The 15379-nt window shown below is 45.6% G+C and overlaps 2 protein-coding genes across 2 annotated transcripts in view; both read right to left on the reverse strand.

The window, feature by feature from the left end:
* Window positions 1-355: 355 nt before the first annotated feature.
* The window catches only part of LOC147304678 (zinc finger MYM-type protein 1-like), a 302003-nt gene continuing 286979 nt past the window's right edge, over window positions 356-15379 (reverse strand). The window contains exons 2-4 of the mRNA XM_086280250.1: window positions 3683-4120; window positions 3378-3431; window positions 356-2949 (exon numbers count right to left, since the gene is read on the reverse strand). Coding sequence (XP_086136376.1) covers window positions 646-2949; window positions 3378-3431; window positions 3683-3709 — 2385 coding nt within the window. The 5' untranslated portion in view covers window positions 3710-4120 and the 3' untranslated portion in view covers window positions 356-645. The remainder of the gene's footprint in view (window positions 2950-3377; window positions 3432-3682; window positions 4121-15379) is intronic.
* On the reverse strand, window positions 7094-12571 carry sox4a (SRY-box transcription factor 4a). The gene is made up of 2 exons (XM_086280176.1): window positions 12320-12571; window positions 7094-10920 (listed from the first exon to the last, which is right to left on the reverse strand). Exon 2 carries the CDS (start codon window positions 10352-10354, stop codon window positions 9239-9241), a length of 1116 nt encoding a protein of 371 aa, XP_086136302.1. The 5' UTR covers window positions 10355-10920; window positions 12320-12571; the 3' UTR covers window positions 7094-9238.

The raw sequence follows: 15379 nt of genomic DNA on the forward strand, positions 1-15379 counted from the left end.
ACATCAAAGTTTCGCTGTCAAACTGCTCCAGGAGGTTATTCATAACAAAATAAGTTTTCCCAGCCTACCTGCCTCCTTCCATCAGTTGGTGGTCCCACATTTTGCGAGCTTTTACGCAGTAACATCCCGGCTCTGACTCCCTTTTCTTTAGTCTCCACTCATAACGTTGACACATGACTCCAGATAAAAGTTGAGTCTCACTCTCAAACTTTTAGTTTTCGTTTTTAATCTTCACACTTCGGATAAATGAATGTCCGACTGTCTGTGTTTTCTTCGACCCTACAAATCCGCAAAGGCGACAGGAGCGCAAAGGTCTGAAATCAATGAAACAAAGTTGGGCTGCCTGCCAGGGGTGTCACTAGGTTTTAAGGACAGGGGGGGCTTAGCCCCCAAGAGATGCACACGACATGAACGAACGTAGTGAATGAGCACAAAATTTCACAAACAGAAAACAAAGACTGAGAAATTGTTTTCCTACTTTTTTGGACAGATTAAACATCCTAGGCCACCAATAGATCTATTGTTTTATTTCAGTCTGCTTTATAATACAGTACAACAAAAAAACAGAGGAAATGTGTTTGCTGCATCAATAACAAGAAAAAAACTGAAAATAAAAAAGTACATTTTTCTGGCTGCAATCACCAGTTACTTGGTGGGTGGAAGCATCAAAGAATGACGTCTGTTTTTAAGAGTGGCAAATCGGTCAATCACTCTGTTGTGACTCAGATGCTGAAGCGTGTCTTTTTCAATAGACATGACTGCAAGACTGTGAAGTCTTTTCTGACCCATTGTTTGACGCAGCCAGGAGTGCAGCCGACGCAGTGCACTAAAGGACCGTTCGCACGAGCAGCTGCTGACAGGCACTGTTAGGGCAACTTGGATGGTTGCCTTCAGAGAGGGAAACATGTCTGAATCAAGGAGGTTGTACACAGACAACATATTTTTGGGTGGACATCCAGCCTCTGTTTTCCGGGTAAGAAAGTTTCTGGCCACCAGAACCTCCTCTTTTTTCAGGTCAAGTCTGTAGTGCTTTGCAAGTTCATTCAAGTGTGGTTCACTCAAGAAGTTCTCAGATTTAGGACTGCATGCCTGGACGCCTTTTAGCAGCCCTGCATCTACACTGCAAAATCTTTGATCAAGCTCGCCAACCATCCGATCCACACAAGGGAAAAGTAACTCTCTTTTCAATGTGTCTGAGTTGTTCAATTCAGTGCGTGAACCCACAGTTGCCTCCAGGACAAAATCCTCCATTTTCCTCTGTTTGTGCCTTGTCTTGGCACCTGGTTCAGGGATACTGTGGGTGTTACACAGGGCCTTGGTTTTCTCATACAGCTCTGTAGCAAATGCATCTGAGTGTTTGCCCTTAAGTGTGTCACACACAGCTTGTTTGCAGATAAAAGCTTCTGCCAGGTCTAAAGTCTCTTTCTGCAGGAATTTGTGGAGTCCTTCGGTTACAGACAGAATCGACTGAAACATCAGTAGTGCATAGACTGCTGAGAACTTGTAGAGCTTTGCTCTGAGACCAACAGCTATGGGGGATCCAATTGCAGATAGGCACTCCAAAATGGCAGGCAATGTCTCAAGAACTGCACTGATTGATCGCAACTGACATGCCCAGCGAGTGTTTGAAAGTTGCACAAGCTCAGTTTTTGTCAATCCAAGCTTTGCCTGAGTCTCCATGAACTTATGATGATTGACTAGGGAGGTGCTGAAGAAAGAATACACACACTCCAACAAGCTGAAAAGCTCCACAGCCTCTGGGACAGCCTTGCAAGTATTGCACAAAACCAGGTTGAGTTGATGAGCATAACAATGCACATAGATAGCCTCAGGATGGAGCCTTCTAAAATGTGCTTGTACACCTCCAGTGGAGCCACTCATAACGGCTGCACCATCATATGTTTGTGCTACACACTTAAGCTCTGCAAGACCATAGTTTTGGATCTGTTGCTGAATCTCATTTGCAATGGACTGGGCATCAAATGATTTTATCTCTGCAAGTGCAAGGAAACGCTCCTTCACTGCCCCCTCTGACACGTACCTGACACAAACAGCTAACTGCTCTGCCTTTTTATCCCTTGCCTCATCCACCATGATGGAATAGACTTTAGACTTTGTCATTTCAGATACAATGACACTAGTAACTTCCTGGGCACAACAGTCAATCATGTCATTCTGGGATGTTGGTGAGATATACTGTGCATTTGATGGGGGATTATGTTTTTGAAGAAAAGGATCAAACTCCTTCAAAAGCTCCATGCACGCAAGAAAATTCCCTCTGTTTGGGCTGTCTTCACCTTCATCATGACCACGAAAAGGGAGTCCCTGTCTCCCTAACATAGAGGTGACTGCAACAATTCGTCTGAGATACTCTCTTCTTTCGACTATCTCACTCACATTTGCAGTTGCTATCATCTGTGCAACGTTTCCCTGTTTGCTAGTTCCCTGGTAGCTTTTCCATGTAACAACACTGTCCTTATGTGTTTGTGCCATCTCATGCTTGCCAAAGATGACTAAAGCTTTCTTCCAGTTCTTGCAACCGTTACTGACCAAACTATCATGTTTGATGTTTTTGCCAAACACTCTACATGGGAAGCAGAAAGCTGCATTCTGGTTGACTGAATATTCTAACCAGTTGTGCTTTTCAAACCAGCTGTGGTTAAATGCTCGCTTCTGTGTACCAAAAGTATCATGTGGATAGCTCTTCAGCTTCACCTGTCTGGGCCCTGTGTCTTTGTCACCTAAATCAAACCCTGTAGTAGAATGAGTTGCTGCAGCTGCTTCATCATTTTCCCTCTCTTGGCCTGTTTGCTCTCCTCTCTCTGTAATAACTTGATCTTCCTCTGCCTCTCGATCTATTTGCTGCAGCTCCTCTGTCTCTCCTTGCTCTCTCTGACTTGAACTTGCCTGTTGACCTTTTTCTCCCTCAGCCACTCCTTCTGCCTCACCCTTCAAGATACATTAAAACATACTGAATTGTAATGTAAATTGCTAATATCATGACTTCTGCTCCCGCTCCACAGTAATTTGTTGCTCCCAAATATTTTGAAGTTACAAACATTATATTTTGAGCACGCATGTGACTAAAATGGTTGCAATTTAAAGCCCTGAAAAATATTACTAAATTACTTGAATTGAAGTAATATTAAAATAGAACCCTCAAAAATATGTGAGTCAGGCTAATTTGACTTATATACATATCTCTCTCTTTGCTCTCTCCACTTTCTAACCTTGACTCTCCTAAATAAAAGCTCAAGTTAAACAGGTCTTATATGTTGTACCGTGACTGAAATGTTTCATATTTCATATCCATATTGAGTCCCATAAAATTCTAATCAGACTGTCTCCATCACAAATGACTCCATCCTTTGACTCACCTCTCCAGCAGACGTCTCTCCCCTCTGCCTCTCTGTGCTCCTCTGCCCTGACTCCTACAGGTTAATGGGGATGGAGTGATTATTATTATTTCCACTGATGATAACCATACCTGAATGAGCTCAGCTGGATTTTTCAGAGCTAAAACGAGTGACAGAAATTAACATTATGCTAACAATTTAACTTAGTGCGCTAGCCAGGTTTTTATTTACAAAATGGGGAGCACCTGGTTCATTATTTACATGGGACTCTCTGCTGTTAGCTGGAGCTAACTAATTGTTACTACCAGCCAGTGATGAAGACTTACTTTCTTGAAAAACTTGCGTATATCCATGATTTCTTGCCGTTTGCCACATGCACGCTAGTGTTTCTGCAGGTGTATACGAGCGGAGTGTAAAGTAGCAGTGAAAACGAGGACTGGATTTTCAGTCATGTGGATGTCCCCTGTGAACAACTGGAAGGGATTGGATAACGAAGCACTGACGCTACCTTAACAATGTAAAGCGAAAGGGACCAACCGAGTTATGATCATATTTGTGTGAATAGCGACAGGTTTATATTATTATTTCTTTAAACTCATATTCCTGCATCTTTATATTGAATTTGTCTGCAAGTTCTGTAAAAAAAAAAATCGAATAAGTTAAAAAAAAAAAAAAAAAAAAAAACCCACCAAATTATTTAGGGGGGCTTAAGAATATTTTAGGGAGGCTTCAGCACCCCTAAAATAGGCCTAACGACGCCACTGCTGCCTGCCATAACGGCGGTGTTTGTGTACTTCTTTGTCTATGCATGCCTCATGACTTAGTGTCCCGCCTTCAACTTCACCGGCAGCATGCGAAAAATCACTCCAATACTCCTGCAGTAAGTCTGCAGGGACCCTGAACACATCTGTGGTGTTCAAAGGCGCGTTTGTATGAATTAAATGGTATTTTTATCTGCTGTGCTTTCTGTGTGATATTATATATGATATAATATTCCCATAGGGAAACACGGTGTATGAGCTCAGCAGTTAGCAGTGATCTCCTCTCACTTTATGCTTTATTTATCTTATGTGGCATCACCGCAATAATCCTGGACACTTTGATGTAATACTTTTGTAGTAATGCTCCAGGTTATTCTTGCTCTGTCATAGAGGAAATACACACTGTAGCCCAGGGACAGTCTGTAGTATGACACAGTTATTCGAGGCTTGTAAATCGCTTAACATAACACTATAAAAATGTTAAAAGTCAAACATAAAAATGACACAGATAAAACACGATACACATTATTATAAATCTGTTAATATATCAATATGTCAGTCTTAAAAAATCCATTCCAATTAAAAACCAAGTCACACAAAAATAAAGTCTTACTAATACTGGAATCTTGCAGCAGTATAATTTTCTTCCTGTGCTCTGTTTGAGACAGTTTGCATGAATTGTGCGAATGATTCCTTTGTTGTTATCTTGCACTAACACTTTGTTCAGCCGGACACAAAAAACAATAAAATAAAATCAGTTTATTCACTGTCTGAAACAAGCTTTTGATTTATTTGCTTTGGAGTACCTTATAAACTTGCATTCCTTCTAACAGCCAGCAGGGGGGCGAGAAAAAAATTAGCTGTAGATGTCGACATGGAAGACACTCCTCGGCTCTCTTGAGTAAACAATTATCTGGTGGATTTATTATCTCAAGTGATGTTCACTTTCTTACTTTCCATAAGGAGGACAAAGCAGGTCAGGCTGTGGGACTTGCTCTTTGTTAGTTTAAATGTTGTTACTGAATAAGTGGGCAGTGTCACTTGGTTTCACAGCTACATCTGTCCCATGAGTGTCGCTGCCCAGTTTCAGAAAACAAAGATGGGGACAGTGAGGATGCTCACAACGGGGGAGTTAAAGAATGACTTTAACTAACGCTATGGTAGTTATGCCATCTTTTAAATACAGTCTATGCTTAATACACTTTTAGATCAAGCTGGGTAAGGCTTTACAAAAGTGTCACAAGAGAAATGAGAGGGACTGGTCAGGTAAGAAAGTTTAGTGGACAAACTTCTCTTTGCTGGTACATTTCAAAGGAAACATGGCAAGAAGGCCCTAACTAGACACCAATATTGTCTACTTTTAAAAGCAGAAAACATTCAGAGTGATGGATTTAGCCATTTATTTTCTAAGCTTATATGTTCTACTGTGTGTGTGTAAAAGCTGAATCTGAAACTTTACAGCTATTTGTCAAAGAATTGCAGAAGAGTAAAATATTTAGCCTTGAACTGGGCTGCACTTCCAATCTCATCAACCGCTCAGAGGGATTTAATTACAAACCACATTCACCCATTCACACACTCACATTCATGCTCAGCTTTTCATACACCCAGCAGTTTCTCAATCGCAATATAAAGCAGGAGAAAATGGAAAAATTCAGGTAGTTGTTCTCACGTAGTGACATTTGGCTCCCCGGATTCTTTCCTGTTGAAAGATTGAGCACAGAGGCAAAAACATGAAACAATTTCATTTCATATCGTGCTTCAATCATGTGATGATTTTATAAAAGAAAAAAATAAGAACTCATTAATAAAGGGTTAAAAATGTGTACCTTTGTTCAGATGGCTGGTATTTTATTGTTGGCCTGTATTTGAAGCAGTCACTGTCACTTGATCTTGATGGTGTCTGACACACTCAGGTTAACAGAGGAGACAAACAAACTAGTCCACACTGACCCTCAGTATGTGTCTTTTTCATCCCCACACTCTGAGGACCAGACTGAACTTTTTTTCCTCTTTCTGAAACAGAGTGAACACCTCAGACAACACCTCACACACCATTTCCACAGTAATGTCAAGCTTATTGCAGACATCCCGGGAGCCGGTGTCTCATCTTTGGGATGGTGCGCTGCCTGTAATGGCCATGCCTTATCTCCCTCTCAGTACCCAGGCTGAGATGTCAGAGGAAAGCCGGAGACGACCATGCTCCCCTGACAGAGGAGGGGAGATGGAAATAATTACCAATGTCTCTTGTGGAAAAGGGCGTAAATTGATACACACTAAATGCTGAACCTTAGGGGTCTCTCTTGCTCTCTCTCCATGTGTGGCTCTCTCTCTCTCTCTCATCAGATGTAGGAGACAAATGAATGCATCCAGAAGGAATTAATTGGATTTGGGAGCAGTCTCCTGCACAATCCACCAGGACAGACAAACATCCCCCTTCTCTACCCTCTCCTTCCCTCCCCCCCTTTGGCACACACACACAGACACATGCCTCCTTTATTCCAGTCATGCCTTGCAGAAATGTCTGCCACCCCCCTTTATCCCCCTCCCACCACCCCACTCTGATGGATCAGTCTGTGTCCCCTTATCCATCTCACACACACACACGGGCGAGTGCCGTACTGCTCCCCAGTGGATTGCAACCTCTCTCTTGGATACAGTGTTTCCATGGCAGCCACGTTTTTTGCACGTGCAGAATGAGATGGAGTAAGCGAGAGAGGAGGAGACCACTCCTATCGATTCACTGGGTGCCTATTGATTCACTGTCTGCAGCTGCACACTTACCTACGGCAAACACCCCCGTGAGCTGCACACATGTTCACGCACGCTCATGCTCAGACAGGATGTAAACACCAGATTGGAGATTTTGGAGAGCCTGCTGTCAGCTAACCACACGGCGGTGCTTATGTTTGTCCTCTAGGAAGGTACGAACTATGTAAAATCTAGTAAACTTGTATATACACAGACGAGAAACATTTTCAGTTCCAGCTGATTTTATTTCCTTCTTGGAAGAAAATAAAAAAAATAAAAAACAACAATCTGTACAGAGGTCTGAGAGGCAGTGATTGACCCAAACATTGGCTGGTTTTTGAGCATAAAACATCAGATATTGGCATGATTGGACAAAACATGATCATACACAGCATATTGCACAAATGAAAGAAAAAATAAGGACGCTAGAAAAAAAAAATCTTTAAAAGAAAATTAAGAAAAGAAAAAAGAAAAAAGAAAGGAAAGAAACTCCTGGACCACAATCATCTTCAACATGTCCAAAGATGGCTGTCCTAGTGCCTGTCAATCATCATCATCATACATAAAAAAAACACACACAATCTTTGCTTATAGTACAGTCAGTTTACATAAATATTTCGTTATTATTCTTTAAAAATCTTAAACACAACAGCTATAGCTACATATACCTGAATCTGAAATACAAATGCTATTTGCCATGCCATAATATAGGAAAACAATTAGCCTGCTATACTTAGCCAACAGGTACAGAAAGGTTAAATACTATTTTTTTTTTCAATGCAATTTGCGCAATAACAGATGAAGCACTTCATACATCTCCCCTCCCTCCAAAAAAGTCTAGGCAAAAAGTGGAATGAGTGTGAAATTCCATCCAGTGGTTCAAATAAAACTTATCTCCATAATTTAAAAAAAAAAAAAAAAAAAAAGCACACAGAGGTATTAGCTCTATCCAAACAGTGACTCTCTGGGATCTTTCGTGCCTAAACTTTCTTTTAGGTCTGTGTTGTACTGGAAACACAGTCACCACTCAGGCTGGGAGCCTCAGTGGCACTTTGTTTACTTCGCTGGTGAAGCTGGAGTCACTGTGCCATTAAGAAGCATGTGGGTAAATACTGTAAACACTGTGAGGTCAGATTGTGCCAAACAAACCCCCCACCCCTCCCTCTCTCTGCACGACTAAAACACCAATGTAGATCCAAACAACAATGTTGTAGGCTACCCACTCGCCGGAAGAAGAAAAAAAAAAACGTCCCCCTCCTTTTTTTCTCTATAGATTTTGTACAAAAATACAAGTAGAAAATCATGACACACTCAAATCTCCATAAAAGTGAGAGAAGTCGGACATTTTTTTGTTGTTTTGTTTTAAATAAGATACACTTCTAGCCCTTCCGCGCTGGATACAGACAGGTGTTATGTGCACAAACACAAACGAGACCTGTACGAGAACAATACTTCTATGTATAAAAAAGTTTGGCCGGTATAAATACATCGATATAAAAAAAAACGTCATCTGACACAGAGAAACTACAAAGTTGAAGCACTAGGCAGAAAGAATGCGTGTCAGGGGGAGAGGAAAAAGCATTGGTCCTGAATTGTGCACTGAGTGTTTTAAAAAGTGTTCAGAAAAGGGGCTTCTGAAGTTTGGAGTCAGTCTATGTTTAAAGTCCTGCCGTTGAAAGAGAAGCTGGTGATCGTGAATTGAGTCCTATGGTCACACAAATTGCGTAATTACGCAGCAATGAACTTTTTTTCTTCCTTTTTACGCATTTAAAACAACAACAAAATCCTCCTCAACGTGGAGGGCATGCTTGCTGATATTAAAAACATTTCTAGTTCGGAAAAAAAAACTACACCTGAATAGCAACTCGATGGTCAATGTGAATTGGCTATCTTTAAACAAACAAATAAAAAAACCCAACACGACGAGCTCTCCAGTAAGTGTCCCGACCTCAAAAATAACATTAATGTTCAAATGTTCAGTCTCAGTCTTCATCCTGTGCGGATTGGGTTGAACAGTCGAGCTCGAGTCTGTATCACTGGTCTCTGCTTACATTCACTCCTCCTCTGAGTCCAAATGCAAACTAAGCACCCCACCCCCCCTCCTCCCCACAGGTCTGCGCGTTCCCGTCAAGCGCACGGAGCGCAGTTCCAACAAGTCTGTGAGCAGCGCGTGCCTGGGCTTCAACGCGCACACAGGCCTACCCTTTTCTTTCCCGTTTTCACTCTCCCTCATTTAGTGAAAGAACAGCGGGAATCTTCTGGTGTGGACGCACACGCCTGTCTGAGGTGTCGGGTGGGGTGGGTTTGAACAGTTCAAAACGTTGCTGGGCGGGTGGTGGTGGGGCGGGCGTCGCGCTTCTCTCCCACCTTTCAGTAGGTGAACACCAGATTGGAGATGGTCGACTCCAGCCAGTCTCCTGAGATCATCTCGCTGACCTCTGGGGTGCAGTAGTCGGAGAAGTCGAAGTGGGAGCCCGCCCCGCACTCCCCGAAGCTCCAGTCCAAGTCCCGGTCCAGCTCCGCGTCGGAGAAGCCCATGCCGCCCAGAGACATGCTCTCAAAGCCGGGGCTCGGGTTCAGGTCGAGCCGCTCGTCTTCGAACTCTTCATCCGATGACGAGGACGAGACGGAGGAGGAGGAGTGAGAGGCCGACGGTGTTGGAGAAGAAGGGCGGGTGTACCTGAGGCGCGCGGTGTGCGAGGTCTCGCTGGCCGCCGGGCTCTGCTCTTCGTACAGGCTGAGCGGGTCGCTGGACTCCGCCGAGCTGCTCAAGGCGGGACTGGCCGGGACTCCCACGGACGGAGGCCCGCTCTCCAGGCTGCCAGCCCCTCCGAACATGTGCGCGCGCCGAGCCTCTCCGCTGCGCTTCTCCGGGATCTGCCTGGCCCCGGACACTGACCTGGATTTGAAGAGCGACTGGTGGTCACCGGGAGAGGCGTAGTCCTGCGCCGCCGCGCTCCTCACGCCCCCCTGCTTGTGCGTCCTGCTCACTCCTTTGGACGCGGGGCTTCTCTTGACCCCGGACTTGGCGCCGCGCTCCCCGCTCTTCTCCCCGCGGTCCGCCTGCTTACTCGCCCCGCTCCCTGACTTCACTTTCTTCCTGGGCCGGTACTTGTAGTCTGGATAGTCGGCCATGTGTTTGAGCCTGAGCCGCTCCGCCTCACGGATGAACGGGATCTTGTCCGTGTCTTTCAGCAGCTTCCAGCGTTTCCCGAGCCGCTTGGAGATCTCCGCGTTGTGCATGTCCGGCGACTGCTCCATGATCTTCCTCCTTTCGATCTGGGACCACACCATGAACGCATTCATGGGTCTCTTGATGTGTCCCGTCGGAGTTTTGCACCACGCCAAGTCGCTCCGCTCCCGGGAGGAGGGGGACCCCGGGGTAGGAGACGCATCCATCTCCAGGTCCATCTCTCCCGTGTCCGTGGAGTCCCCGCCGGGGGAATGAGCGTGGGCGCTCTCTGTCTGGCTTATGTGCTGCACCATCTCTCTCCAAAGTGTCTGAAAACACCGCTCAGTGCTTTCACAAAGTTTTTCAAAACCGTATTCCTCACTTCTTGTTGGAGTCGGAGCACTGCTGTGAGCAGGTCTCTAAACAAAAAAAGTCCATCCAAGTCTGTCTCTCTCTTTTCAGTTCAGCACGCTTTGGAGACGCTCGGGTTTCTTAACTTTTCTTCTTCTGCGCTTCTCAGCGACAGTTTTTTTTTAAACTAATAATCCGGAAACTAATTTTCAACTGCCTGTGCGGCTGAACACTCGCAGAGCAAGGCTGAAAGCGCGCCGCTGTGGCCCGCAGCAGTGCGAGTCCCTTACGTGAACCTGGCTGTGAGCAGCGCAGCTCTTCCGTGCGGCTGAGAGACCATGTGGCTGAATGGAGCTGCTGCGCTTTCTCATAGTCTCCCTGTTTCCCTGCGAGCTCCCTGATGTTACTGTAAACACAACAACGAGAACCTCGCCCTTTTATAGCTTTATCGCGAGACGTGAGCGCCAATCAGCGCCTGTCGCCATCCCGATTTTTGAGTCGGACCACTCCCACCTCCTCTTGCCATTGGCTGAATAAAAAAGAAAAAAAAACTGGTAATAATAATAATAATAATAATGTGCAATGAGGATCCGTGTGCCTGACCTCATTCCTGTCAGACTCCACTGAAGGAAGGCAAACTTGTGGTGTGTGTGTGTCCATATATAATATATATATATATATATATATATATATATATATATATATATATATATATATATATATATATATATATATGTGTGTGTGTGTGTGTGTGTGTGTGTGTATCCGTTTCCTGGCTGTGAGGGATATACTTAGATCCAAATTAGCTTCATGTGGTTGGGTAGTGACTAAATATAGATCCTGTGTAATGTGTCTGAGTGTTTTTCGGTTGGAGGGGTAAAGCAAGGAAATGCTGAGAAAACACCCACCCAAAAACAATCTCGCCCCAAACCTGCTATTTGCGACTCCTTACAACACGCCATGACATCACAGCCGGCAGATTTAAAAAGAGACTCAGGTAAGATGACGGCAGCTTTTATTTACTCCGTGCATCCTGGCGGTGCGAGGGGGGTGGGGGGGGGCTGCGGTGAACCATGAAGCCAACAACAACCTGTACTTACAATTATTAAAGTGAGAAACAAGAGTCCCCACTAAACACCCAGCAGCTCCGCACACTCCACAGTGCAGAGATTCCTCCTCTTCCTCCACCACCTCCTCCTCAGACCCATTATGTTAACATGTCAGTGTCATGTAAATATCACATTACAGCTTGTGTCGCTAGATGTCAGGCTAGAGCCAAAAGGAGCCACGCTGTATGGTGTGTGTGTGTGTATGTATGTGGTTGTGTGTTGCCGTGTATGGCAGGATGTATCTCCATGCTGTAATCGCCCGCTTTGAGCTGCCATCATTAAATCATGCAGGTGATGTCATCGGCTGGTTGGCAAAGGCCTCCTTTCTTTTCTTTTTTTTTTTTTGCTGTTGCAGCTGACTGGCGTGAGCGCCGTCCGACGAGTAAAGCAGGGGTGACGTCTGACCTTTAGTCGCTGATCGATAACTAGAACTGATGTTTAACTTCTATTTATTTCTGTCTTATCTGGTCTTCAAATCTCTGACATAACATCTGCGTTGTGCTTAATTCACAAGGAGAAGCTCAAAAGAAGTCACACACTCTTTAAAAATGCACACAAACAGCTCACCCCCACCACACACACACACCCTCTGTGCTTACATAAATCAAACACATAAATAATAATGAGCTCCTTCATCAGTCTATATCTTTAGCCGTCCCAATTACAAGCATGCACCTGCCACTGGATTAGTCTGTTATCTCTATCTCTTTTTCCCGGGCTACACACACACACACACACACACACACACACACACACACACACACACACACAGCGGCACGTGTGCACATGGGTTTGTTTAAACAGGTGGAGCAGGTCTACCTGTAATCTTATCTGATGTGTGAGAAGCAACTGTCAGGTAGCTTTCCACCGTGTTGCCGGCAGATGCACCGCAGTGATCCCTGCCAGGTCTTTATCACGCCACCCTGCCCCACAGCCCAGTCATCTTTGGAGCTGCCGGAGTCGTGTGTTTACCCCAAACACACCGGCGCTCAGTCCCACCTCTGCTGACACCTAAAAAAAGGAGGGTGTTGTTATGAGAGAGTGCTGCAGGAGGGTGTAGAGCTGGAGTTACACCGGTGTGGGTTTTTGGAGGATGTTGACCTGGGGGGGGGGGGGGGTCAGGGCTTTTTTTGTGCATTAAAGGAAGGGAAATAAATAGTTTTGTGCATTTCCATTTTGCCATCCTTGGAAAACTCATGAATGTGTCCCTGAAATGATCTCAGGGTGTACAGCTGCTGGAAAAACAAATGTGAGAGACAAAGTGCTTAATATGCATGTTTTTGTTGTTGTTGTTTTTAAAGGTAGAACATAAACAATAACCCAGTATGTTAGAAGAACCCTGGAGTAAACTGTAGGTTTAATGAGTGTGCATCACATGACTTCGCTGGGAGTTTATTGTTGCTGAGACCTTCATGACCCAGCAGGAGAGGGTGGTGGGGGGCACACAGTCATCACAGTGTGTCGTAAAAAGGGGGCGGGGCTTAAGAAGCTGAAAGGCAGCTGGGACGAGGAGAGCGCCTCGATCCGTGGCTCGTCCATGTCATGTCCAACGTGTCATGGGGGGGGGGGGGGGGGGGGGGGGTGCCATGAGCATTGGCACGTGTGCGCGCGTGTGTGTGTGTAAAGGATACATTAAGCTTTAAAAGTCACAGTATAAGTGCACGCCATTGGCCGCGCGGAAGGGAAAGCATGTGAGGGTGTTTATCTCTAGCAGAGCTACTCATTACCATGCACTTGCCTTTTTCAACCGCCTCTCAATGACCCACCACTTTGACCTGCCTGCTCGTCATCCGGGGTCAAACACAATGAGGCCTTTGTGTGTGTGTATGTGTGTGTGTGTACGCAAGCAGGCATGCGTGCGTGTATGTGTGTCCTGCTCTAACTGAATTGGAGCTTTTCCAGGGATTGAATGTTTGAGAACCAGTGGGAAGTCCCCTCCACCCTGCAGTTAAACAGAAAAACTGAAGAGTAAGCACAGATTTGCATACACTCTCTCTCTCTCTCTCTCTCTCTGACTCATCCACAGTTGGTTTGTCTCCTCTGTGTTTTGTGTGGATGTGGCAGACAGTGCAGGTGGCCATCTCACCATATCACCCACCTACTGAAGTAAGCCCTTACACAACAGCACCAACAAAGTCAGTTGTTTTTAAGTTACCGTGGAACATACAGTGCCTACTTATTCCACTTGCCCCTCTGCATTTCATCTTCAACTCTGATAAGCAGCATTGACGGCAGCTTGTTTTCTCTCCCGCCTTTGTCCAACATATTCTCACATGTTCAAACAGGCTAAAGATCAGGGACCGCCTCACAGGTCTGTTTGATGAGTTTGGGGCCTTAATTCATAGCACTGCTGCGTGATGTTCTGTTACACATTGCAGGCGTTTACGATGTTTTGTATACAAAATAGCTATTTTTGTCCATCTACTTCCTTCTTTATGGGGGAAAAAAACTCTTTGTTTTGTGCTTCTTTGAAGCCTCTGTCCTTTTTTGCCGTTACATTTAAGAACCGTAGAGTTGCATCCTTGGTCGGGGCAATATGAGCGAGCCAGAGAGCGGCAATGCAAAGCAGGAGGCGAGACAGTGAAATGAAAATCTGTTGTTCACTCTCTGCCCTCTCCACTATAATCCGAAGGATTCGGACGAGTTTAGGTGGAGAGAAGGTAACGGGCATCAGACGAAGGGAAACACCCGAGGTGTGGTCAGGCCGGCGACGCCACGCCCCAGGAATTCCAAACGTCCTTCGCTCCGGGTAGCAAGAAGGCGGGCGAGACGGTTCGCTGTGTCACGCCGATACAGACACACGAACACAGATGCGTAAACACACAACAACAAACTCACCGACGTGCCGCTGCAGGAACCAGATGTGCTTCAGAGTCAAATCGAGAGCACAGACTCAGACACTATACAACACTGCCACTCTCACAGCTGCACTCAGACACTCTGATACAACGAGATTTTTTTTAAGGGGGGGGGGCATTGTCTAAAAGCCAGAGGAGTGGGAAGGAGCAGAGAATGAGAGCGGAGATTGAGGAAGAAGTGGGGGGACAAAGGGAAAGGTGAGCAGAATCAGGAGACGGTGAAGTCAGTGGCGGATTTTTTCGCTCTCTTGCAAAAGTCGTCATCGTCGTCCTTGCACTCGTTGGCTTTCATTTATTTAAAAAAAAAAGGGGCACGCGATGGTCGAAGGATGCTCTCAGTATTCAGTATTTTAGGGAAAGGACATCAGTCGGAGTGGATCCGTAAGGAGCCGCAAAGGAATGGATATACTGGAAAAGAAGAAAGAAAGAACACCGCTGTTGCTTTCAAATGGGTTTTTTTTCTTTGGTTTTTGTTTTTGTCGTACGAGGCGCATCAGTTTGGAGTTTGCTGGGTCGCTGTGGTGTTTGGAGAGACTTCGACGGCTGCATACGTCAAAGAATTGGGTCTAGGAAAAAGACATAAAGCATCACGATGAAGTTACAGAAAGAGACAGTGTGTGTGTGTGTTGTAGGAAAAGGGGATGTGAAGGTAGCACTGCATGAAAATGACCCCCCTACCCCTCTTGCAAGTGCGTCGATGAGAAGAGAGACAACGATTACTCTCTCTTGCATTTTCGCCCTTGCTGTTGTGCGCGTGCATCTACGACCCACATGCAAACATGCACCGCCTTAGCTTTCCAAAGTACACAGACACCCCGCGTCACCCTGCTCTCCCTCCCTCCTCCTCCTCTTCCCTCCTCCTCCTCCTCCAGGCGAGTCAGGTCAGGCGAGCTGGTCCTGTCCTAACACAGCCCAGGGAACGGCGTCCATCCTCAGCTCGGGCACAGAGGCAGCCCTCCGCTGCGAGGGTCGTCGAGGACCAAGCGTGGAGCTCTGAGGCTCTCCAGCAGCTCCAGACAGG

Source organism: Aulonocara sp. 'chitande type north' Nkhata Bay, linkage group LG22 (genome assembly GCF_057382095.1).
Source record: "Aulonocara sp. 'chitande type north' Nkhata Bay isolate Kocher_YH1m ecotype deep benthic linkage group LG22, A_spYH_male_GT1.1, whole genome shotgun sequence".
NCBI classification, from domain to species: Eukaryota; Metazoa; Chordata; class Actinopteri; order Cichliformes; family Cichlidae; genus Aulonocara; species Aulonocara sp. 'chitande type north' Nkhata Bay.

Bases quoted from the DNA above. Each gene is read 5' to 3' on its own strand.
- sox4a (XM_086280176.1), bottom strand. From the start codon at position 10,354: ATGGTGCAGCACATAAGCCAGACAGAGAGCGCCCACGCTCATTCCCCC.